A 27915-nucleotide genomic window follows, 5' to 3' on the forward strand; every position below is an offset into this window, starting at 1 on the left:
TATGACTTCCTGAGAAATATACCTGTCAAATGTTTTGTTTCTTGCCACACTATATTCAATGCACAATCACTCACCCCTTGAAACAAAACAAAACAAAATGTCATATGGGAACATTTTACAGCCAACATGAGCAAGATGAACCAGTCCATTTTGCCGAGATCAAAACTCTAGCCTCTTCAAACAGTTGTCTCAAAATAGAAAATCATAACTTGGGTATATTTGTGTTGTCCTAACATCCACTTTCTGATGAAAAGGCAATTTTACAGCTACGGATTAGAGATTATATAATATAAACAAATTAAAAGCAGATGTATATCTAATTTCTTTTCCAATTGAGGAGAGTAATTAAATTATTCGAGTTTAGGATTCTGCTAATCCTCCTAATCAGTATAACAAAGAGCATAACAGAATATGAAGCATCAGAAAACTCAGCAGAACACAATTAAGGCTTTGATCATTTCAAAGCTTAGAGCTGAAAGTTTTATCATGCTTAAAACTCCCAATGTCTTATCCAGACATCCTACCCAAGGAATGTGTTGCATTTTAAAACATTCCAGCAACCTGCACCTCAAAAATCCTAAGCAGGGGATGTGTTACAATTTCTTTTACGAAGCACCCAAATTTTACTGTGCATCATTCACAGGCCAATTTTGCATCAAAGCTGCTAAGGCATATGGCGAAAGCTTGAAATACAGAGAGTGGGTAGCAATAATCCATGGTGAAAATATCTTTTCCAATCTTCCCAAACTGAAGTATGACCTTGTCAGGATCACTCTGTGTCACTGGTGGAGATGGTTCTTTATTTGCAACAAGTTGAAAGTTTTTCACAGATGCCACTGTAACACGCCCTTTGAAATTAAGGCACCAACACTGCAATTGTTCATGCCATCTTGGGGATTTATTTCTCAAAATAAGGGGGCCACCTTTATTCTGACTGCCCACAGGAACTTCTCTTAAGCTGGAGCTACTGAACTCCACAATTTTCTCCATAGCATTTGAAAAAGATGAGGAAAAAGAGCGCTCTAATGAACGGGTTAATTCTGAAGGGGTTGGTGCACTTCCCCCATCCTCAATAGCCGAGGCTGGAATGGAGTGAATTGTGCATCGCATTCGTCTTGGTCCCCTTGTACCAAATACGTTAAGTTCATATGCAATGTGAGCTATGTTATAATTACCAGAAGGGACTCTTGGAGAGACTTTTTTAGAGTAAAACCTTCTACTGGTTCGACCAGATGTCGGTGTTGCACCACTGTATGGGGGTTGACTGTCATATATTTCAAACTTGGTACCCAAGAAGTTTGACCTATCAAGTAAAAGAAAAAGTAGCATGAGCCATAAACATAGAAAACTACAATCAATATCCTTGATTAGTTAGATATCTAGAACCTATACAAATCTGCACTTCAGAAACACGATCTTCTCTTTAAAAATTGATCCTAAACATCCAGATAAAGCAATGCAATTTCACACCTTAATTTGCCTACATAGGTACTACTTGTTCGAGAAATTTCATCTGCATCCAGAGAAATTATGTACTCCGTGCCTGTCGTACGTCTGATTTTCTTGGCAGCAAGGAGAAATTTGCCATTTTCAGCAGGCAAGGCTGCAAACACCACATCGTAGGTATTTAATAAGAAAGAATTCCATGGAAATTGTAAACAAAGATCCTTAATTGATTACACAAATAAGATCGTTTAAGTAATTAATCATTTCCACATTTGAAAAATGTAATAAATAGATAGTCATGTTCAGATTTCATTCAACTGCACCAAACTCTAGCAGCATGTATGCATCTAATTATTAAACAAGCACTGAAATGGTACACATAATGGACAGACAGATGATTCAAGTGCACAAAATAAACTCATGTCACTGACGAATGATCAAAGAGGAAGAAATAGAAAAATAGAAATTACATGATTTCCATGTATAGAGAAAATAGATAAATAAATAGATAGTCATGACTATCTATTTAAAATGTAATAAATAGATAGTCATGTTCAGATTTCATTCAACTGCACCAAACTCTAGTAGCGTGTATGCATCTAATTATTAAACAAGCACTGAAATGGTACACATAATGGACAGACAGATGATTCAAGTGCACAAAATAAACTCATGTCACTGACAAATGATCAAAGAGGAAGAAATAGAAGAACAGAAATTACATGATTTCCATGTATAGAGAAAAACTGCAAATATAAAACACTCCAAATTTGCCATTTTCAACAGGCAAGGCTGCAAAACACCATATCGTAGGTATTTAATAAGAAGAATTCCATGGAAATTGTAAAAAAAGATAAACAGCTAGTCATGTTCAGATTTAATAAATAGTTGAAAAATGTAATAAATAGTTGTAAAAAAAGATAAATAGTTGAAAAACATAATAAAATATTAAATAGCTAGTCATGTTCAGATTTCATTCAACTGCACCAAACTCTAGCAGCATGTATGCATCTAATTATTAAACAAGCACTGAAATGGTACACATAATAGACAGTCAGATGATTCAAGTGCACAAAATAAACTCGTGTCACTGACGAATGATCAAAGAGGAAGAAATAGAAGAATCGAAATTAAATGATTTCCATGTATAGAGAAAAACTGCAAAATTGCAAATATAAAACACTCCAAATTTGCCATTTTCAACAGGCAAGGCTGCAAACACCACATCGTAGGTATTTAATAAGAAAGAATTCCATTGAAATTGTAAAAAAAGATCCTTAATTGATTACACAAATAGGATTGTTAAGTAATTAATCATTTCCACATTTGAAAAATGTAATAAATAGCTAGTCACGTTCAGATTTCATTCAACTGCACCAAACTCTAGCAGCATGTATGCATCTAATTATTAGAGAAGCACTGAAATGGTACACATAATGGACAGGCAGATGATTCAAGTGCACAAAATAAACTCGTGTCACTGACGAATGATCAAAGAGGAAGAAATAGAAGAATAGAAATTGAATGATTTCCATGTATAGAGAAAAACTGCAAATATAAAACACTCCAAACTTAAAGTAATTTGATTAAAGTTGTCAAGTTTCTGCTCTCTGTAAAGGAAGGCAGCAAGTGGACAAGAAAATGTACAAATTGTACCACAACAAATCGGGTTTCTGCAGTAAGTGGTCTGAGTGGTCAATTAGGTGTAGCTCTAGTGGCTGGGAGGAAAGTTCAAATCCCGCTTTGTCACATGCTTTGCTCTCTTCGTGAGCCTTCAGCCCTAAAGAATCCGGTTTACCCAGGGTACCATCCTCAGAATAAAGGAAAGCCCCTGGTGGTTTTCACTGAGAAAAGCATTACATGGAAAGAAAAAAATAACTCTGAATGATCATAAGGTTAAACGGCAAGGACTGCAACCCAAGGTGTGGGCTGCATGCAGTGCAACTCAGATGACAAGTTGGGAGGCATAGTAATCCAAGGAAATAGAATGCAAAGTAGAATTGGTAGGCATAGTAATCCAAAGGGGGTTGCAAGTTAAACTGTGCAAACAGTACTTAATTTGATACACCTATTCCACATGTGTCAAGTGCAACTTGACACCAAATCCTAATTTCACAGCATCCAGATTCCACTTAGAAAGTGAATAAGGTATTTATTATTAATTACATACCGGTTCTGATTTGAAATTAAAACTCAAAAAGCTAAATAATTCTTAATATATGTTTTTTCCTGTAGAGGGCCTGGATCAGTGCATAGCATAGCAGTTCAGAGAGTGAATCTCGAATTGAACCCAAGTTGTTGCTGACTAAGAATGTGGAATAGGCTTACAATCACCACAAGATGTAGTTATCTTGCTGACTAAAAGAATGGAATAAGACTCATGCTCACTTCTTCCAATTTGGTCCCTGATCCAGATTAGGTGGGAGCAGTTAATAAGAGAAATAGCCATCCTGTTAAGGATTGCATGGAACATTTGGGACTCATGCTAACCATCTAAATTAGGTCTTATGTAGGAGGGTTCGGTTTATAATTTCATGGGGGAGGCATCCCCAGCATTTCCCAGACCCCCCTGAGGATGGGGGGCAAACGTCCTTTTTTTCTCGAGGATGTCCCGGGGACAACAGGTGATGTGGGCATTCTCCTCCCACACCCTCCCATTAGAGACATTTGGGGGCCATTCCCAGCATGACTAAGCAGTCCCAGGGATGTCTAAAGTTCTAAACATATGTTGAAGCTCCCAACTAATCTGGTGTCCACTGTAGCAACCTGCTCGACAAACAGATATGCCATCCATGTGAACATATCCCAGTATTCTAATAGCATAAACAGATCAGCAGCATGCAGAATATGCACCTTACATCTACCACTGGACTTATTATGTATTCTAATAGCATAAACAGATCAGCAGCATGCAGAATATGCACCTTACTTCTATCACTGGACTTATTATACAGGTACCTTCGGCCTTTTAGATCTACTCTGGTTATCCCATCCTCTGCTTTGACAACTGCTGCCTTTGCAAGGAGCCAGCAAAACATTTTTAACCAGGACGGGTAGTTTTAAACATTTTTGATGGATATTAAGAGTCTGGGAAGGAGGAACTTTAATTCATAGGAACAATACCATGAGAGCTGTGTTACATTGCTGAAGACAGCATCCAATGAAACATGACAAGGTGATATTCTCATAGATGTTGCAATTCAATTGCTCAAAGTACATAACTGTATTGTTCTTAACAACACCAGAATCTGCTTTTTCTGCTCAAACTATTGAGACAGAATCGAAACATAACAGAGATCATTAAGTCCCCAGTCCATGATTTTCTTTCCCAATTTCTGTAGTGTAGGATTCTAGGTTTGTGCCCATTAAATTCTCTGTTAAATTCTTTATTTTCATACTAATATATTAATTTTCTGCTGGTTAGCAGTTCACAACATTTATTTTTATGGTTTGTCCAGCTAGAAATGTATGTATACTAAATTTCTGTAACATCTGTCATTCTTTTAGCCGTTACCAAGTGTGGGAAGAAGGGCCTTTATGATTGCAAGTTGTGCAACAGGCATTGTCAATTGGGACAAGATCAGGTGCTTAAGAGAAGTTTTTATCCTCCCCACCGAGGTTCAAATTTCACTTACGACATGTTTTTCCTTTGTAGGCGATTGGGGCTGGCAAGGTACCAGCAAGGTCACACTCACTAAGTGACTGAGGGTGGGACAAGACGCAACTGAACATTTTGTCAATTGGGTCTAAATAGGTTGGTTAAGAGGAGAAGTTACTATCCTCCCTACCCATGCTCAAATCCCGCTTGTGACATGTTTGCTTGTCATGGGCCAATTGAGGCTGGCAAGATACCAACAATTTTACTCTCACTTAAGTTCTTGAGGGTGGGACCAAATGTCTGGAAACATTAATAAGTCAGTTCAGTCTAGCTTGGGTGGTTAAGAGGAAATTGTTGTCTTCTAGCTTGAGTGGTTAAGAGGAAATTGTTGTCTTCCCCGCCCAATTTCAAATTCCACTTGTGACATATTTGCACCTCATGGGCCAATTGGGGTTGGCAAGGTACCAGCAATCTCACTCACTTAAATGCCGAGATGTCTGTTAACATTTTCTAGCCCAGAGGGCTAGCTCAACTGGCTGTTGCCAATGTTGATGGGCATTTGGCCAGTTCCATGCCAACAAGTGCCCTGTTGGAATCCCCCTAAGTGCGGCCCACTAGTCTACACCAATGGAATAACTAGGGATACCATTCACAGATGTGGGAAAGCATCAATTGGGTTTTCCCGTGAGATTTTCTTTGGAAAATAAAAGTTGTGGAATAAGGGCTAGCTTTGGATATTCTAACATTTCTTAATGCGCAACAATATACTTTGTACGAAACCGAGGAAATATAGATATAGAATAATAAAATATAATTGGGTTTTCTAAAATTTACAACATGTAACACTATTGATAAGGGAATCTACTAACAAAAAAATTACAATACCTGCAACATATAATCTTTTGTACATTTACCTTTCTGAACTAAGTGGAGAAGAAAAAAAAATATTGCTGCAATAATGTTTTGTTCATAATAATTTATTATCATGTTACCATTGCTTCACAAGGGTGACAAATAGACAAAAGAATGGCCAAATATCCACTTTTTAGTAATACATACAAATATTTCTGTGATATTATATAATGAAAGTAGTTGGAGCCATTAGGTCTTATTCTAGCAATTTGACAAGCATTTTATAATATATTTTATTTTCTATTTGTTATTTTAAATTGTTCAATATGATCATTGACTGTGTTTATACTTTATTGTTTGTGCGTTTTAAGATTTCTTTGTTTCTGGCCTTTATATATTTAATTCCCTACTGGACTCCAGAATAACAATTAGGGAGTTTATTTTACATTAATATATTTTCTGTTGTTCATTTCCCCCGTACACTGGGAATTGTGGAGTACCGCCCAACCATCTCCAAACCTTGTCCCGTTCGCCTATCCCCAAAACTGATTGCAACATATTTTGTGGTCAAACCAGAAAAAAGTAAAGCAGGCAAACGCCTTGGGTGCAAATTTTGGGGGCACTCTAGAAATTTGTTATCCATTGGCCTCGCACAATTCTTTAAAGTCTGGTCCACTTGAATAGGACAAAAGCTTGAGACTGCAGTGATTTGAGTGAATTCAAAAAAAAAATATTACTTCTTTAGAGTACATTTGCCCTAAACTCACTGGATGAATGACAGAATATTCAGGAGAGGGCTTCCACTGTATCTCTGAATGTTTATAGACAGGATGTCAGGGTGAATTTATGCTCTATCCCCTTACAAAAATGGATAATCATTTTAATGCAGAGTTCTAACATTAAAAAAAAAATGTTTAACAATGTAACATTTAAAGTTTGATAAAATATCTAACATTAGACACTTTTCTACAACTAATGTAATATGCTAACAACAGAACTGATATAACATGATAGTATACAACAGAAGATGCTAACATTACATATAACATTAATATGCTTTATCATTTCCCCCCTACTTAAGAGGAAGTTGTTCCCAGTCTCTTTTAGACAGGGACATTGATCAAATGTCATCTAAATGCATCATTCAACCTCTGAAGCAGAAGTTCTTTCTGCCAATCAGGTATGTAATTGTCTCGTTCCTTCTAGTTATTCAGATTCTTGTACCCACAGAAACATAAGGATGAAAATCAAGAATTGCCTCTGTTGGATGGATAGAAGTACTCCTTCCTCAATATGCAAGCTATGTCAATCATAACACATCATAGATGCCCAATTGAGCTAGCAAACCAATCCAAAAGCATATGCTAATATTACACATGACATTGATATGCTTCATCAATTCCTCCCTACTTAAAAGGAAATTGACCCCAATCTCTTTTAGATAGGGACACTGATCAAATATCGTCTAGATGCACCATTCAACTTGTGAAGCTGAAATTCTTTCTGCCAGCGAGATACATAATTGTCATGTTTCTTCTAGTTAATCAAGTTCTTGTATAAAAAAGTGTACCCACACAAAGAGAAGGATGAAAATCAAGGATTGCATCTGTCGGGTGAATTAGGAGCGCTTCTTTCTCAAGGTGTTGCGGTTCAAGACAATTTGAGATAGATTGTAACACAACATTGTGGATGCCTAACTGAGCTAGAAAATCGACCCAAAAGCACATTTTCCAACAGCCTGCTTGATGGTATAAGGACAATAATCTGAAGTAGTAAGTTTATGATAATATTGTTACTTGAATCTTTGTTTATCTAAATACAACCAAACTCTATCTCCAACTTGAGATGATGGGAACCCAATGTCTGTCCTGAAGAGCTTTGTATATGGCTTATGTCTACAAAAGTATGCCTTTGATTTTGAAAACTGTGCTAAGTGATCAACAAACACAGTGAATTTACCTTGCTCTTAATGCTTACAAAGAGTCATCAATGTAACTCATAAGGTGCAAGTGGTTCGACACCATAACAGGCCTCAAAGGGTGGGTAGCCAGCAGAGCCTAGACATTCAAGGATACCTGCTGTAATTATGTTCGACCAAATGAAGATATAAATTAATCCAAAATGGTTCAAGTGCTAACTCTGGTTTCAAAAGGGGTAAGAAGGCAGAGTTGGCTAAGTTTACGGATGAACTAGAAAATAACCTACTTTAATAGTTCAAAAATCAAGAATCCAAACAGCAGCATAAATCAGAGTTATTTGTCCAATTGAATCATTAATCAGCATAACTTATTGCCCACAGAGACACTGCATGTCAAGAGCTTTCCAATGAGCTAAACAAATCTGAAAACACAGAATTTTTTTAAGAAGTTATGGCCTCCAGAAGTTATGTATATGTGTGCATGTGTGTAACATAGCAAGTTACACCAATAGGTATATTAAACAGCCTTTTGCAGGTCAGATGTGTAGTGTTCTAGTGTAACAGAACCACTGGCCCCAAGTTGAAGCTCTGTGTGGAGCAGGACCAACATTGCACCAAGTGGAAGCCACATTGGTGTTTAGTGATCAATGTTGACCTTGTCTTGAAGGGTAGCTTAAGGACATTTATATAAAGTTAATTAATGATCATAGGCTAAGTCATTAATAGCATTAACAAACAAGGTGAATGTGTTAACACCTTTGATCATATTTGACCAAGTCTTTGAACAGCTCTATAAAAAAGAGCAGAGAGACCAAACACAAAGGCAATGGACAATCCCAGCATTTCCTAAAGAGTGTTGAAGAAACTTCATCCTCATCACTGTGTCACAATCCAGGCAGAAGAGCAATTACACAGTAAGTTGAATATCCAGGAAGTTATGATAATGGATATGTTAGGCATTTTAAAGCACACAATAATCACTGTGGAGAGTATGTTCCAGAAGTGTGATCTCTTGAGATTTTTTATAGAATGTATTAGCCATGTTTGACCAATTGCCACAACAAATAGAATAAAAGGGAAAATTGTGGAAAAACAAGGTTACATGGGTATTGATACGCCCCAGTAGGTGGTTAGGGGCATTACAAAGTGGTATCAGAACCCACGTTACAACAGTCGGAGTCATATAGGTCCAATTTTGCTTATAGATGAAAATCTCGCCAGGGATGGAGATGGACAAAATTCTCAATTTAGGATGAAATCCACTGGAAATAACAAATATAAAGGTTGAATTTATGGTTACAAGCTCAAAATCCATGACATGATAGGTCAATTATAGTAGCAAAGCTGCCAATATTGTGCAAACGGAAATTCTAGAAACTAAACCTTATTGACAAAAAAAGAATTATAAAATTTCATAAACAAAAATAAAGATTTCCATATTATGACATCAACAATGAGGTGGCAGTGCCAAGTAGCGGTTGAGTTGGCATGCAGAGGACAGGTGGCAGACGAGTGGCACAACCAAATCCCATCAGAAGTCGATGGGTTGTTAAACTCCCTCATCGGATCTAATATCAATATAAGTCGTTGATCAATTCAAACACTAGCTGTTAGATCCATCGAAAAGCAGCTTGAGGTTAAATCATGTGCATATTGGGATACAATATGGATCTAGATTGTTGGATCAAGTGGATCATAGCCATTTGATCCATCAAAGGTGCAACTTACTTTCAAACTTCACGCACGTTGAAACCCGACACAAGACCTAGACCATTGGATGGAGTTGATCACAGTCGGTTGATCCATCAGAGATGCGACTTGCTTTTAACCTCCATGTATGATGAAACCCGATAAGGGATATGGGCCTTTAGATGGAGTCACTCAGTCATCCGATCTATCAAAAGTGCAACTTCCTACTAACTAGCGCACATGTTGAGATCCAGTATGGATCTGGACCATCAGATAACGGTAATCTCGACCATTGGATACTCTGGGAGTGTGGCTCACCATATACTATCATGTAGATTGCAACCCAATATGAATTATAGGTTTTTGATCTACTCAAAGACTAATCGTAGGATCTACAAGTGTGCAAATCACGTGTTCTAGGAGAAAGTGATGAATGGACCCCGAATGCAATTGCAGCCAATAAAAGAATGCAACGTGAACTATGGGGACCGGGGGGGACCAAAAGGCAAGAAAGGGAGTTGCATGTGTGCCAAGTGTCTAAGGGAGGGCATGTAAACTCAGCTTGTGTCCATTGAGAACTCAGATGTGCGTGTGTGCGTATACACATGCATACATGCAAGTACTTGCCAATAAGAGAAGACAGCACAGAGACTATCAATATAATAGTTACAGAGCAGAGTTACAAGCAGTTTTAATTGGTTTAGACTCTAGAGTAATAAAATAACAAAAAATTGGTAAATTTTCATAACTTTTTGCTGAATTTCAATTATTCAACTTGCAGGGCATTTTTGAAGCCCTAAGTGACGGTTTCGAGTAGCAAAAACCCACAACAACTATGCATATTGTTGGTACACATAGTGTTTGTAGCTTATATGAAAGAGCTCGAAGAGAGCTTTTCAATGACATATTAAAACTATGAAATAAAGCCGGTGTGAGGGAGTTATGACTCAACCAATATAGGGGGGAAATAAGATAAAAGTTCGCTTCCAGAAGGTGCAACTCCTGCAACTAGAACTCAAATTGGGCCAATAGGCAGCTCTAGGACAATAGAACAAAGCTATGGATTTGGATTTGAAATTCGGGTACATAGAATTCCAGGAAATTAGCAAAAGATGTTGTCACAGAAATGGGAAAATTGGGTCAACTTGGCTGACACTTTCACAGGCCATACCTTTCAGATGAGAACTCGGATTTGGGCAAACAAGTAGTCGATAGAAAACTATTGAAGAGGAAAATACATTTGTTAGCCCAAAATTTTGATTTGGGGCAAGAAATTTCTCGAAAAACTAAAATAAGGTCATTGGTGGCCAACAAGACTATAATTAACACGAGGACCAGAAGTATGGAAGATGCTCAGGGGTCCTACAGTCATGAAGAGGAGGCCAAAGGTATGAATGTTAGCATCAGTAATGTTGAGACAAAGTCAAAAGGACATGGAAGGGGGAGTTCAAAGAATAGAGACCTGGAGGAGACCATGAGGAGTCTCAAAATGGAGGTGCTCAACTACAAGGATGATAATTAAAGGATGGTGAAGGAACAACAGCAAATTAATACTCAGATCCTACAAGGCTTAAATAATTTACAGAGAAGAATGGACAAGAAATCTGATTCAAGGTAGGTTGATCACCAAGTTCATATTATTGAAGTCAATGGTAAAATAAATAACCATACCATTGCCATTTTAATTAATTATGGAGCTAGTTATAGTTATCTTGATCCTAAGCTTGTTGAAAGATTATTTTAAAGAGAATCGAGCATGGAAAGACTTGATTAGCTCAGTTGGCTACAGGGGCTAAGTGAAGGATAACTAAATTATTGAAGGAATGTCAAATTAACATGAATCGGTTGAGCACAATTGCAGATTTGAACATCCTACCCAGTGGGCTCATATGTTTGCCTAATTGGTATGGATTGGTTGGAAAAACAACATGCAATCCTAGAGTGTACCAGTAAGGCATTTACTTGCCTTGATGAAGACGGGCAGCAAAGACAAGTGCACGGGTTTCCAAGGTCGGTTCTGTCAAGGAGATATCAACCATGCAATTGGTCAAATTTTAGGAAAGGGTACCAAATTTATGCAGCTCACATGGAAGAGGTAGGCAAGGACAAGGCACCAAGCATTGAAGATCATTGGGTATTTAAGAAATTTGAAGATGTATTTGCTGAAATCCCAAGTTTACCACCTAAAAGGATATTGATTTTTCCAGAAATTTGGTACTTGGAGCTGCCCTTGTATCCATGACGCCATACAGAATGAACACACCAGAACTTAAAGAGTTACAAATGCAGTTCAAAGAACTTTTGAAAAAAGGCTACGTATGCCAAAGTGTGTCACGCTGGGGTGCCCCAGTACTCTGTTAAAAAAAGATGATACACTAATGTTATATATTGATTTTAGGCAACAAACAATGTAACAGAACAAGTATCCTTTACCAAGGATAGATGACTTGTTTGATCAACTAAGGGGAGCTAAAGTGTTATCCAAGATTGATCTGAGGTCAGGGTACCATCAAGTAAGAATCATGTTCTTCCATTTCATTCTCAATCTAATCCAAATCATGTATGGAAAAAGCAGTATAAAATAACCAAAGCATCCATATTCAATGGGATAGATGTATGGTTGATACAAAGCACAGAAACTATGCACTACAATATAAATTTCTTCCTATTACTAATAGAAATGGATACCACGGGCTTACAAAAGTTTGTATCAACTCCCAAAGTGCCATTGCTTTGGGCAATTACTTAAAATTGTTTTATACTCATGTATGCAAAAATATATATCCACATGAGCATTATTGTTGTGGAACCACCTCTTCCAACAATTTACTACTACATAATTGTTTCCCATATAGACATAGATTCGTTGCAAAGCCACTAAAACAAGGACATATCAAATCAGGATCCAGAAATTTCTGGATCCACTATGGGTTTAAGGGCCCCTAGGAGAGAATGAAGAAACTAGGCCTACAACAAAGTCCAAATCATGAGTTGATGAATATTTACACTCGTGATATTTTAATTTTCAAGCTCATCATATACCATTTCCACCTTGTAGTGGCACTTCACTTATGCCTTCTAAAAAGCCATTGATCGAAACCATATATTTCTTGTTAGGGTCAAGTAACAACAAGATATATCAGTTGAATTCAAACATAGTCAACCATTCAAACTTCTTTGCTCTTCCTCTACTGAGAACTTAAAAGGTAAGTGATATGGGAACAAGCCTTCTAAAAACCATCTATAATATATTAATATCCTACAAAGATAAGAAATGCTCTCACTTTCGACATGCTCATTGTTCTTAAAGGTTGGGCCAAAGGTATTGTGCTTGCTTCTAGAAACTAAGCCTACAACTAACTCCAAATCATAAGTTAGTGGTTGAACTCATGATATTTTAATTTTCAAGTTCATCATATAACATGTCTACCTTACAGCAACACTCCGCTTATTCCTTTTTAAAAGGCACCAATGCAAACCATATATTTCTTGTTAAGGTCAAGGAACAACAAGATATGAGTTGAATTCAAACACAATCAACCATTCAAACTCCTTTTTTCTTTGTTCTTCCTCTAGTGAGAACTAAAAAGGTGAGTGACTTAAGAAAAAGCCTTCTAAAAACAATATATAATATCCTCCAAGTCTAAGAAATGCTTTCATTTTGGACATGCTCCTTCTTCTTAAGGGATGTGCCAAAAGTACTATGCTTGTTTCTAATAGAAGTAGCATCCACTCAATTTGGTATAGTTGTTTCTAGAATCTACATATGTTGTAGCTCGAGCAACAAATGTTTTGCATCTTCTCTCTCATTTTTTGAATAGATTAGTCTCTCATTGAGAAATAAAAGCTTCAAGTTATCCATGTACTCGCCACTATGAACTTGTAATGTCAATACCTCATTCAAAATGCAATCTTATAATGGTTTTCCTTCTTGTTTGTATTGATGGATGCCTTTATGAAAGTTAATCTTTGAGGACACCTTAACCTTGTTTGTTTGGTTGAAGAGACTGTCTACTATCCCAAGGAAGTGGATAAGGATTCTTGATAGTATCTCCATTGAGTTGTCAATGATCAATGCACAATTGAAGGGTGCTATAATCAATGCACAATCAAAGGATATCATTTTCCTATCTAACAAAAAGTATCAATGATCATCAAACCTTTTGTCAATGAGCTATAATAGTTGTATATTCAACCCTCACATTTATGGTGTGCTTAGCTATAAAAAAACCTTTAAAAGCTGGTGTCACTCACCATGTGATTCATAGAAAATCAACCTTTCTCTTATGTGGAAAAACTGGTAGATCTTGTTAAAATGCATCCAAAAATTCTTGTAATACAAGACAGTCTTCCAACATTAGTCTTTCAATTGGTTCGAAGGCATGTGCTACAAAAATTTTACATTCCTCCTAAAGGCATCTCTCCACTTGTAGTGTCAAATTCTATCCAGGAAAATGGGCCTTGGAAATTGGAATCCTTCACATAGTCCCTCGATTTCCCACATTATCTAGCAAATTGAAACTTTTTTCTCATAACAATTGACCTTAGCCCAAGGCAATGACAATTGTTCCATCCTAATCAATGTGTTATAGGAGCCAAAAGGAAAAACATTAAGATTTCCCTGAGTGAGAAGTCCATTCACATCTAAGATGCAAGTTCATGATACACTTCCTTCACTACCTATCTCATCCACATGGCCATTTGAACTTGCCGAAACTTCTTAATTTTATTGTCCTTAAGCTTACACTTCGCTGCAATAACAAGCAATAACTAATTGGGGCTAGCACATATATCAATCAAAAATGAACTAGGAACATTCAATGTCTTATTTCGTGCTTCAATAGATGTGGATTGATAATCTACCTGTCAATCTTTTATTGCTGCATAAAACCTTGGGGTACAACACCATATATTTTATGGTTTACACTTCCTATGTGTTACATAATTTTGTAATCTAGATATATCTCTTCAAAAGATCTGTATAATAAGGCCTTTATCTAATCACTTCCTATGGGTTTCCAATGTCCTATACTCGGTCAATTGATCTCCATCCCAAGAACATCAATTTGATGGCATTCTAAAGCATTTCTAATGTTGATTGCCCTTTTCTTGACTCAATCCTTCCATTTCTTTCAATCATGGGATGTCCTATCATCCTACAAACTAGTTATCATATATCTTGCCTTCCAAATAGCTCCATTCAATGTATTTAAGTTTGTGAACCAAACCCCCCCACAAAGGATAGCAATCAATCCTAACGAGTTATGATCACCCGTACACCAATTACACTACCTCCTATGCTCATGGCTTGAAGACATTTAGTGTGCTTTAAAATTACATGTGAAAGAATGTCATTGTTCGATGGTAAGGCTCAACGCTTCAACCTCCTTGGTCACTTCCATGATTCACCCTGCGCTGGAAGATCACCTCATCTGGAATGGTTGCAGTCTTGTATTAAGGAAGAGGATCCCAAGCTACTCATGGCATGAAAATGACCAACAATTCTACAAATTATTTTCAACCTCTTCCCATAGAGACTGCTTTGGGTAAGTACCCTTGTGATTCTCTAGTTCTTCCACTTTTTCCATCTTTCATTTTACTCCTTAAGAAAGCTCTATCACCTCCCTAACAAACTCCTTCCTTTGCTATTTCCTACGAACTTACTAGTGTTTCTCTCTTGCTTCCTCTCCTCGCTTCACAGCCTCCATCAATTTTTTATCTCTAACCCTCTACCTTATCCCATTCCTATTCACTCTTAGTCTCTACATAGTAGTTGTGGAGTGTCAGCTCCTATTTGTTTAGATTGTTCGTCCTTTTGTCTCTTTCCTATCCTACTTCCTACATCTTATAATGCCTCACCGAGGACATTCTCACTCTGGCCAAGGTCGCAAATGCATAACATTCCTCCTCGAACTCATGCTTAGACCAATGCAAAGGCCTCTTCCAGCCAACATTGGGAGTTTACCCTTCAGTCTACTCACAAAGAGACAAACATGGGTATACAAGAAGCACAGGTTAAAAATGGATTCTTATCAGAGATTAAGGTGGTGGAGAATGTCAAGCAGTGGGTTCCTAACAAAGGAAACACTTGCTCCAAACATACTCAATACATGCAAATTGTAGATTTAAGTTGGCAGATAAATACCAATACCCTAACGAGAAAAGTATTTGTCAAAAGAAATGAAGCCCAAAAGGAAATTATTTTGTGCATTGATGCCTTACAGCAATAGATCAACAAGATGGGCAGTAGAGTTTTAGTGCTAGACCAGAAAATAGCCAACTTGGACTTCCACAGCAGTGAAGAAGATGATCCATCTCCATCTCGCACCCACATGGCCAATTCTCATGGTTAATTGCGAAGTCTTTATATTACTTATTCTCTTTAGGAGAATTCACAGGCTTGATAGCCTAGTAGACAAATACTACACTAGTTTCTATTCTAGTTATCTAGACAATTATAAACTTAAAGTACTTAGTCAAGCATTTTAAAACTCTTGGTGTGATAGTCATGACCTATTTCTATACTTTCGGTCTAGTTTCCCTAGTGGAAAACCCAAAGATATAGACTTGCAATGCTTCTTTTGGCCCAGTGATCCAAGTTTATCTAACTTACAAAAAAAAAATTGTGAACCAAATCCAATTTACAGAAGCATATTTAAGTCCACCAAGAAACCTATTCTTCTTCAGTGTCTTGCCTTAGATTTGCAAAACATACTTTGAGATGCACCAACCTCTAAAAAATTTCAAATTCAACCACAAATTGTTGCCCTTGCTTAATCCTATGGAGCTCATTCATGTTGGTTTTGAAGCATAATTCTAACATGTACCACTACTTAAAATACTTGAATTTTCTCCTCTTTGTCCACTTCCACTCATTTATCTTCTTTATAGTGATAATGGTGACTTGACCACAAATAAGTGTTTCCTATGAGGGTGTATATAATAACAACTAGGGCCTTCAAACTACTAGAAAAGCGATGAAGATTAAAGTACTTCTTCATTCCCCATATCTAGGCTTCAATTTCTTGGCTTCTCCTCATATCACCATCAAAGGAACTGCCTTGGTCTTTCTAAACTATTGTTCTAGCTCTTCCATCGTCTCATCTTCTTATGCTCATCACTGAAGGAGGAATGTCAACTCTAGAGACAAATCAAATGATGATAAAGAATAAGGTGAATAAGAATCATTGTTTGAGGTGCTACCCCACTCCTATTCTTTCTAGAAACACTTTGTTCCCCACAACCCCTAGTCTACACTTCCTTTCAAACGCCTACCCTTTGAATGCTTGATTTAGCTTTGACACACTTGACTATGGAACGATTGGTCATTATCTTCTTTGTAATTTTGCATTTAATATTGCAGATCTCTCAAAATTGCATCTTCTCTTTCCCTATGAAATCCTCTAGAATCTTCAAGCCTCAAAACCTCTTCAGAGTAATCATATCAAATGAGTCAAACATCTTGCCATGCTCTTGAATTGAACTTCTACTCTGATCTGACTCAATGTATCAACAGATGCTTCCAATAAGCATCTATTGAGACATTGAATTTTCCTTCATAGGTTTGAATTTTCCTTGGAGTTTACCCATGTAAAAAAAATTCAGTTGATTTCCTTTATGGATGGAGGGTTTTAGAAAAGAAATTTGTGAATTCTGAACTACTTTGCATTATTTTAACCCTCCTATTATAAATTTTGATTTTGGTGATTTTGGTCAGACTACTTGGATTGTCAACGAAGTTTGAATTTTGATAGCTGGAAATTTTTGCCTTTATTGAATTCAAGAATTCTTGGTTGAATTCTTGAGGCTTGTCATTTACTTCTTTTTAAAATTGCAGAGTAGTTGATGCCTATTTTCTTCTAGAATTTTTGGAAAAAAACAGTGTTGTGAGTTGCACTTGTTCTTTTCAGAATTGCAGATTTGTTTCATTTTTGTGGATTATTCTTGAAATGATAATTGGAAGCTAGAAATTTCTGGATTGTTAATTTATATTAGAAAAGGGTGTATGTGGATATGTGATAACCCCTCTGGACTTACAGGTCTCAATCCTTCGTCTCATGTATTGTTAACGCCTTTTCTATTGGCGCAATGAGATTTGCCTAAATCACCTTGATAATTTGATTATATCTGCTTTCAAATTTCTGTTCAGAAAAAATTGTGCTAACAGCTGCTTTTTTGGAGTTGGATGTCAACATGCACCTTAACTTCAGACTTTATTAGTTGATATTTGTTTGAAGGTTGTATTTGAAAATGTGTATTGGTACTGCTGGCAACTCATGAACCTTAGGAGACCATCATCACAGGAGTGAGTTCAGATTGAACTCTATGGTTGGGCAGAAAAGACTATGAATCTTTGGTCATCAGCAAGCTGGACTGTGCGGAATATTCAGTGCACTCCTAACCTCACCCTTGTCACTTATGTTATAGATAGTGCGAGTAGTATTTTCCAGTGTTGATAATATTGGCGATATTCGAAAATATCGCGATATTTTCGGCAAAACGATATATCGCCGAGTAAATATCAAGATATTTTCCGAGTCGAAAATATCGGCAAAATATCGCGATATTATGAAAATATCAGCAAAATATCGCCATATTTTGAAAATATCGGCTGCGTTTAAAAAGCTGAAAAAAAAAATGATTTTTTATGCTTGCCGATATTTGCTGATATATTGCCGATATTGCTGATAAGATGTTTTCTGAACCCTCGCCGATATTTTGCCGATACCGATATTATCAATACTGGTATTTTCTATTGTATGGTAATAAAGGGTTTCTAAAAAAACAAAATATAAAGATAAAAGTAAAAACTAAAAGAAGAAGAAGAAGAGAGAAAGAAAGGGATATCCACTTTGCCCATACCCTTGTGTTTGTTATTTGGTTTATATAATTACATTTTGGCAATGAAATCAAGAAAAGAAACACTTGTCGTTATGTGAGTTAAACTGTTTTTTGTGGTGACTGCACTCAATTTAGTAAATAAAATTTATTCTGAAAGTTATATTCTGGATGTGAAAAAAAATTTACCACAAACATTAAAGCTGTTAAAAGTCTTTTTTTACAATTTCTTAGTTGATTTAGAGGTTTAACTTAAACATTATCTATAATTCCATTTCCAGACTCGCAATAGGCAAATTGATTGATTAAGCAGCTATGCAGAAATTCCTCCAAACCCCAGAACCCTTGTTCTTTTCATCTGCCCAGTAACTGTGTATCAGTTGTGGTACACCACAGCTTTGTAGGTGATACCACCTGTCTAGGTAGTAAACAACAGATATCAGTTGTGCTACTGCCAATTCAGGCAGCATACCACAGGTATCAGATGCAGTACCGCTAGGCCATCCCATGATACTCTTAGATAAATTGCACATTAAACTTTGGTGCCCACGAGCTGAGTTTTTTCTTTATCAGAATGCACATGTTAGCCCAAACCAGGCATTAAACCATTAGCAGTCCTGTGGTATGATTTGTTAACTGTTTTTGCAATGGATGTGTGTGAACATAATTTATTGAATGAAAAGCAATCACCTCGAAACCGAAACCCTAATTAAGAAAACGATAGTGGAGAATAGAAACAATTAGTAATCTGATTAAGAGTTGGATTGGGCACATCCACCTTCCCACCACATAAATTCAAAACATAAGGAAGGCGAAACATTAATCTGATTAAGAGTTGGATTAGGCAGATCCACCCTTCAATCACATATATTCAAAGCGTAAGGAAGGCTAAACATTGACAAAACCCTGAGTTATCCACTCAGACAGTCACGTGTATCTTCATGACATGGTTACTTTAGCTGTACAAGTGCCAACTTATTGAGTTTACCTGAAAGCTTACACATAGTATTACTCAATTAATTCAAAAAATGTGTGGTTGAATTTGGATATCAGTAATAGTGACGCCACACTCTTATTGAGGTGTCTATTGGCTTGCTGTAGAAACTTTAATCAGCGCAATGTACCTCACCAGCAAAATTTGCTGGAGGACTAATGCTCACTATAATGCTTATCTTCAATATCGCTCCAGAGGAGAGGAGTAATTACTTTTATGGCCTGGTTATACAGCAAAAGGGTCTAGCTATTGGCTAATAACATAAAATATACATAGAACACACTATATAAGAAAGCCACATAGACATAGAATCCCAAGTCGAATATGAAAACATTATAATTATCCAAAACAATTGGTAACTTCAAACTAAGACGGTGATATGACAAGGCAAACTTGATAAGCGTAGTGCTTACTCTTGTCAGTTTTCTACTCAATCAAACAATCTCAAACACCTTATTGGCAACTATTAGCCCAAGGAGAAATGGTAATATCCACTCAAAATACTAGCCTCAAGCATAAACTTCTGCACAAAAGACTCCTTGCTCGAAACTGCAAACTAAGGGAACATCATGCAAACAAGCTCTACTCAACCTTGCCAACCTACGATAACATAAGATCAGTTACTAGACTTCACAGCACCAGAAAATGGTTGCTCAAGACTTCTGCCAAAAACTTTTGCACTCAAGGTCTTCTTGCTAGCATTTACTAGATCACAGGAATGAACAGCTAAGACCCACCATTGATAGTAGCAACAAGGCCAAGAAGAAAATATGCAAAACCTAGAATTTCATTATTACAGCAAGACTTCCAACATACATCTCTATTAGTGTAGATGATGCAGACCTTCTTGGTCACTAGAGCCTCAGCGAGCATATGCCTGCTCTATTTCAAGAAGTTCTTCATATCACACAAGCAGGGGCTTCTCGATCCAGTAACGTAATTGTAAAATTGGCAACTAGGGCCAAATTCCACCTTAGGACAACTCATATGATGGAGATGATTATTGCATTGGATTTCTCTTTTCGAGAGGTACAATTTTGATAAACAGATCATCTCATTCTGACAAGCAGAAATGGAATTTTGAATTTATTCTTTCTCGTGGACAGATTGTCAAGGTCGGCCTCAGTCAAATGTAGTCTCATGAATCCCAATGGATGTGTCTCCTCACCCTCAACGAATTGTATAAATAGGAGTGACCCTTCTCTCATTTGGACATCACATCATCTTCTCTCTCCTCTCTTGATTGGTTCGTACAACTTGGAGGCTCTCTTCTTCGCACATGTGGAAGGAAGGCAGATTTCTGGACTGGTTTTGGAGGCCGAAAATTTCAGGATTAGGGCATGTGTTGACCAGCGTTGACTTGGAGTATTTGACCAACGTTGACTTATGTTTTGGGAGCAGAATTTTGATTTTTGTCGGCCGCATTTTTGGCACAAATTTCGAGGTGATTGAGGACTGTTTGGCCAAGTTGGCTGCTGTGTTGACTTTCTGGTTTGACCACAGAATTACAGCAGACTTTGACTGGGTTGACCGAGCTAGTTTTGGGTTGACTTTGACTCCCTTGACGTATTCTTCTGCTATTGACCAAGCTGATTGGAGGACGTTTTGGGGCAACTTTGAACACTGTTGACTTTCTAGTTAGGGTTGCATTGACTGTTGATTTGGCAGATTTGTTTTGGGCATGTGTTTCTAATATTTGTACTCTCTCTCTCTCTGCTGAACTATTGAAGAATAATAAGAAGGTATGATCAAAGGGTTTCCCCACATTGGTGTTTGTCCCTGGCATCTGCCACATCTTGTGTCCTCTTGTCTTGGCTTGTCTTCTGCATATGTTTTTATGTTCTATCTGTATTTACTGTCAATGTGTATAAGTTAATGTGATTGCTACGGAAGATAATTGGAAATTGTCATTGGGCTGATAAGAAACATCAAAGTAAATTATGCTAAAACATAGAACATACCATTGTTATCTAAAATTAACAGTAATGCTAGCAAGACTCAATAAGGCATCAACCTATATATAAAAAGTAGCCAATTTATAAACATGGGCTACAATAAAGCAAAAAGGAAGGTATAGGGATTTACAACATGAATCCCAGTAATGCACCAGACAGAGATTGGACTCCATCTGTCAAGTCACAACTTTCCCATTAATTGTCCAAGACAATCTCGAGTTTTCAGTTATTAAAAATTGAGCCCACACAAAATGAAAAGCATTAAAAATTTAAGATGTGCTTGCATCCTGCAACAAATGGTGACTTTGAACTTGAACTCCCACTCTTACAATAATGCGATGTCTCTTCGATTGGGTCCTTCAAAAGCAAGGATCAAAAGATATATTTATTGACACCAGTCGAATATGAAAACGTTATAATTATCCAAAACAATTGGTAACTTCAAGCTAAGATGGTGATATGACAAGGCAAACTTAATAAGTGTAGCTCTTACTCTTGTCAGCTTTCTACTCAATCAAACAATCTCAAATACCTTATTGGCAACTATTAGCCCAAGGAGAAATGGTAATATCCACTCAAAATACGAGCCTCAAGCATAAACTTCTGCACGAAAGACTCTTTGCTCGAAACTGCAAACTAAGGGAACATCATGCAAACAAGCTCTACTCAACCTTGCCAACCTACGATAACATAAGATCAGTTACTAGACTTCACAGCACCAGAAAATGGTTGCTCAAGGCTTCTGCCAAAAACTTTTGCACTCAAGGTCTTCTTGCTAGTATTTACTAGATCACGGGAATGAACAGCTAAGACCCACCATTGCTAGTAGCAACAAGACCAAGGAGAAAATATGCAAAACCTAGAATTTCATTATTACAGCAAGACTTCCAACATACATCTCTATTAGTGTAGATAACGCAGACCTTCTTGGTCACTAGAACCTCAGCAAGAATATGCATGCTCTATTTCAAGAAGTTCTTCATATCACACAAGCAGAGGCTTCTCGATCCAGTAGAATAATGCTAGCAAGACTCAATCAGGCATCAACCTATATATAAAAAGTAGCCAATTTATAAACAGGGGCTACAACAACGGAAAGAGGAAGGCATAGGGATTTACAAAATGAATCCCAGTAATCCACCAGACAGAGATTGGATTCCATCTGTCAAGTCACAAATTTCCCATTAATTTTCCAAGACAATCTCGACTTTTCAGTTACTAAAAATTGAGCTCACACACAATGAAAAGCATTAAAAATTTAAGATGTGCTTGCATCCTGCAACAAATGGCGACTTTGAACTTGAACTCCCACTCTTACAATAATGCAATGTCTCTTTGATTGGGTCTTTCAAAAGCAAGGATCAAAAGATATATTTATTGACACCAGCCTAGATCCATCTAATTCCCAGATCTATCAAAGTTCAGGAGGGAACAAATCCCTTGAGGTGCAAATAATTTTCTCCCCCCTCTCTGCACTTGATAAATCTGGGGTTAAGTAACAAACTCACTATTATTAAAGTATTTTTTTTTTAAGTGAAAAGTTGACATGACATCAACATTACACTCATGACAAACTACATGAAGGGGATCAAGACTAATAACGGGCTATAATTTTGCCCGATGAAATTGGACTGACTGACTAGGGCTGAAAAATAGATCAGTTAGGCTGCCATAATAAGACGCTTCTACATATAGTCAAAATTTAGTATCTAACAATCTAAGCTTTAAGTTCTCTCCCAATTTTACAGGCAAGTGGTGGAAGAAGGTATTCAAATTGGTCCACGCCATTCAGAAGATTCTCACCTTCTGCACAAATGAAATAAGAAAGTAATTTCCAACTCTAAATTTGTAACCTAGTTAATCAGACTAAAGAAGATTAGGAAAGCGACTGAAGAAGATTAGGAAAGCCCCTGCCTAACCTAAGAAAACCTTCTTTGTTTGGTATCTTATTTAAAGGTTTAGCCATCAAGGCATCATTAACCAAAATTCATGTTGCACCCAGTTATTTGTCCCTTCTCTAATGATGAGGAAAATTTTATCCATCTTTTTAGGTCCTTTCTGAATGCCCAAGTGCTACGGCACTAGGTAGCAAATGAGTGTCCTAAACGTATTTCCCTAGTTAGTCCAAGACCATCTTAGGAGATGAGCATGGCAATTGTTAAGAATTGGCATTTAATGTAATTGGTTGAGTGAATTGAATCATAATATACGTGAACATTCTCAATTTGAAAGCCTATCTTTTGCTAGTCATTTCATTATTGTGTCCAATTGTGCATGCATATATGCAAAACTGCACCAACAAAGTGGCAATGTAATGTAAACTATTTAGTTTTATGCTTTTAGGTTTAAGCTTTTCACTTTTAGTTTTATACCTTTAGCTTTATTCTAACAAATTCAAAATGAATTGTCAGGCATGTACAGCATGCTCATCTTCTTACTATTTTGTACTTGTACTTTATTATATTGGCATCTAATGAAGAGTGAACAACAGATGTACAGTTGAAGCTACTTGGTGTTCCCCCTTATGCACACTGTATTTCCATGTGAGTGAACAAATTGATCGGTGATTCAGGATTAGAACCTTGTTCTGGGCTCTCTCATTGCTTCTTTTGAGTCTTGACTCGAGAGTGTAACTCAGACTCATAAGTCAAAATGACACGTGAGTTTCACTTGCAATTAAGACTCAATTGTCTGGCTATAATAGACAGAATAAAACGCTCATTCTACCTGTTTTGCTGACCCAATTTCACATCTAACAACCATTGGCTCTGTCGACCGTCCAAAATTTGGAGCATTTTGTAATATGTACTTGTAGTATAATGTGTGTACTTTGAAACATGTTACTATTAAAAAATTTCGTTGTATGAATATTGTAAATTTTAATATTTACAGAAATTTTCAGTCCAAATCAAATCTTATTCTTCAGCCTCAGCTGGCCATTCTCCAAGTCAAACCTGATAACTTTGATTATGAGTCATGACATATCAAATAACTAATAATAGTCTGCAAAAGGACACAGTTAACAACCATATAAAATAAAGCATAACATAGATGATATGAACCCAAAAGTATGTTCTCTAGACTTGCACAATTGCATGCCCGACAATTTTTTTCATAATCAGCTTAGAAAAAATTCGCAACTTAGTATTGAGCTAAAATAGAATATATGACAAAAATCAGAGACAGCAGAAAGAAAAGGCAGATAATTGAAATGAATCTGCCAAAACGGGAATTGTAGCATTTGCAATCAAAGAACAAAGCTCCTGATTTTAGAAGAAAAAACGCCTATTCAAAATGTATGGAGAACAAAGATTAGATCATAAATGGTTCATTAGATTGGGCGGTTCAATTAATTAAAAATTTTGATTGCGCAAGGGCATGCAAGTGAACACTCTCAAATCTTGAAGACAGCTTTTGCATTTCCATATAATCATTATCAATGTAAGAGCAAACATAAGTAAAAAGAACAATACTTACCAGGGGTTAAACCCATGTACAAATGGTATGTAGATTTTGCTCTATCCCGTTTAATAAAGCATTGTATGGGTACTTCTCGTGGCCCAGGCTGTCAAAGAGTGAATAAAAGCAAATAATGAAATCAGAAGTGTAAAACTAACTTTTCTGAGGCCAAACGAACAAATACTAGCAAAAGAGAGGACACCCAGATTTAACAAATAGAAGCGTAAGCTGGCATCTTGGTACCACTTGTGTAAAGATTGCTTATGCAAAAGAAGATCACCTTTATAAATTTCCCATCAAAACATAACAAATTCATCAAACCAGAGAAAAAACGATAGATCCATTACGTGAAGTGGATTCTAAAGGAATTGACAGGTCAACGCTGTTGTTAGTTAGATCTTATCTTCTTTTAAAATGTCATATCCGAAAATCTTCACGATGCAATCTAGAAGGAAGCTCATCTCACCTGTTTCAGTGATATTGGAAATGTGAGTTTTCCACACTTCTCTGGAGTTTGGACAATCTCTTTACTTATATCCCTCCAAGACCTGCAAACGGCAGCACAAGCAACAACATGTTTGCGAGCTGGCCAAGTTTCTTCACTAGCCTCTAACCTTTGAATCACATCGTGCAATAGTTCTGGAGGAAGGTTGGCCCAGCAACTCTGCTGAACAGGAGAAGCATGAATCTGCTCTTCATAAACTGCACTTTGGGATTTTGTCCTGTGAATATGTGACAAATTCACTTCAAAACTTCTCCTAGAAATGCTACCAATCCCATTTCTCATGTCACGGACAATGCTTTTGAAAGACATCTCATCTAGAAATTAAAGTGCAAAGTCGTATTCCAAGTATCAAATGAAAGCCCACCCTAACCAGGTAAAAATATCCCTTAACAAACTTGCAGTGCAAAAGCAAAGCAAGGCTCTGTCTCGCAGAAAAGAGTATGATAAATTGTACCCACAAACACCAGCTTTCAATGAAGCTATTACTAGATTCACTTGGAAACAATATTTATGGTCTGCAAATCAACTTCTGTCTATCAAAGAACACTGCTTGCCAGAAACATATTCCGTTATGAATTTGTTCCTTTTCAAAATTGCTATATAGAAGGTTGGCTGCAGCTTTCAAGAAGTCCTTTATCATCAACTTTATCTTTTAGAGAATGCTCCCAGCCGGAGATAAATCACCTTGTGACTTCTTCCTCTTCGAAGTCTCCACGCTGACCTAGAGGTGGTTGTGAGCCAGCTTATGTACAAGCTCAATGTCTAACTTGGGCTCCCTTCAATCTGCCATTTGATCTCGTCCTCGCGCAAAATAGTACCCAAGGACCTAGAGGCCAACCAATATCGAGTAACAGGAAGATTACTAATATTTGCCCTGCAGACCACCAACTCTTCCAAGTTCCTGGTAAGGGTGCGACGTCAATGACATCCTCTATCTATGAATTACTTGTATGTTAATGAATGACTTCTCCTTGTCCCTCATGACAGGTATCGCTCTAGCTTCTTTTAAATCTTAATAGCTCAGCTGCAAAATTCCCACGGGACAACCAGACAAGTGATTAAAATTTAAAAGGAACATCAACGTATTAAAATAAAAAAAACGAGAGCACACCCATGCTGGGATTCACTACATACATAAATGGTTTCACATTTTAAAATGATCACAGCTCTCTAAAACGCCCTCCTAAATATGCTTGGAAGTAGATCAAACTTTCTATATATATATCCCTGATCTCAAAATAAGGAGATCCAGAGGAAAAATGCACGCAAGATGTATCATGATTGCAGCAATATTAGACTGAAACGTGCTTCAAACTCCTACATACACTCTTTGATTGCATCCAAAAACATGGCTTACCAACAAACAAATCACACAGGGAAAACCCAGTTAAAAATTGCCCTTCAAAAATTTACTCCCACAATACCAATTGCCCTTAAACCGTTACACCCATATTCCAATTGCCCTACATCCATTATATGGAATGTCCTTAAAAAAGGACAACCGTTATGCCAATTACCCTACACCCATTGCATCAATTGCCCTCAAAAGATCATACCTATGTGCAAAATCCCCTTCAGAAAGTCCCCACCTCATCCCAATCCAAAAGTAATGCAAAGGCAAACACCCACATAAACACACAGCCATATCTATAAAAACTGACCTGTAAAAACCTCTGCAATTTCAGCTCAATAAGCCTGCCAGGTCCTCTACCTTTCCCTTGCAATGTTTCACATCCTTCAGAAATGCGAGATCCGAAATTCCTCCGACCCGCAGTTTATCCCACAGACATTTACTTTATTCACAAATCCAAATCAAATAATAAAACCCTTCTCCCCTCGTGGAATTTCCTGTACTCTGACCGCATTAAAGGGCAGATGAACGTTCATAAATTTTCATACATTGCTGATATATAAATTTACGAATATCAATGCAGACAATTTCGTCATTTATTTACAGCTCTTTTGCGTAAGCTGCTGCCAGTCAAGGGTATTTTAGTTAGGATTGTAGCAAACCCTGAAATAAAATATTGCATGGGCAGTGGGGTTCTAATTAAATTAATGCAATGCAAGCAGATCCTCACAACGACAGGCACCCAAGACGCGTAGTTCGGTCCAAACTTCAAGAGCAAGTTGCAATGAGGAAGGTGGAAGGCTCTTTCACTCACTTAAATCCTGATTTTGATTTTTTAACAAGATTGGTTTGCTTGACTTGGAAAGTTTCAAAGATTCTTTGCCCACTTGGACATGGGTGGCCACTAAGCAAAGGATCCGCAGAAAAAATTACTAAACCATTGCCCTTAATTAATTTTGATCTTGTTGATCTCTTTGTTCACCATGACCTATAAAAAAAAATTAGAAAATTCAAGGGGGCTAATAGATATAATGTGGGAATACATTTGACATTTGACTTTGTGTTTGGAGGTATTAGGTTATTAGGTGAGGGAGGTGGCTTTAGGTAAGAGTATCATGATGTGGCCTTTCACTATGCCAAAAAGTGAGGTCATGATAGCATGCTTTTGCTGCCCTGACAAGGATCATGTATGACTTAGGACCCACTTGGATCTTATTGAAAACAAATCAATAGACCTTTCCCTCTACTTTACCATATGTAATAATGTGAAACTGGAATTGTCCAGGGTAGAAAAGATGGAGGTGCCCATG

At 37.1% G+C, this 27915-nt stretch overlaps 1 protein-coding gene across 1 annotated transcript; it reads right to left on the minus strand.

The window, feature by feature from the left end:
• Positions 1–311: 311 nt before the first annotated feature.
• Positions 312–27433, minus strand: LOC149220539 (tubby-like F-box protein 8). Its single transcript, XM_089384796.1, has 5 exons — positions 26916–27433; positions 25216–26278; positions 24768–24855; positions 1471–1603; positions 312–1303 (listed from the first exon to the last, which is right to left on the minus strand). The coding sequence occupies exons 2-5, from the start codon at positions 25561–25563 to the stop codon at positions 634–636; spliced, it is 1239 nt and encodes a 412-aa protein (XP_089240922.1). The 5' UTR covers positions 25564–26278; positions 26916–27433; the 3' UTR covers positions 312–633.
• Positions 27434–27915: the final 482 nt, after the last annotated feature.

Source organism: Pinus tabuliformis, chromosome Q (genome assembly GCF_031772625.1).
Source record: "Pinus tabuliformis cultivar Carrire ecotype Pingquan chromosome Q, CPIR1, whole genome shotgun sequence".
In the NCBI taxonomy this organism is placed as follows: domain Eukaryota; kingdom Viridiplantae; phylum Streptophyta; class Pinopsida; order Pinales; family Pinaceae; genus Pinus; species Pinus tabuliformis.

Coding starts and splice junctions, on each gene's coding strand:
- LOC149220539 (XM_089384796.1), bottom strand. CDS start 25,563: ATGTCTTTCAAAAGCATTGTCCGTGACATGAGAAATGGGATTGGTAGC. Junction 24,856..25,215: donor TTCCAATATCACTGAAACAG/GTGAGATGAGCT, acceptor ACTCTTTGACAG/CCTGGGCCACGAGAAGTACC. Junction 1,304..1,470: donor ACCTATGTAGGCAAATTAAG/GTGTGAAATTGC, acceptor TTTACTTGATAG/GTCAAACTTCTTGGGTACCA.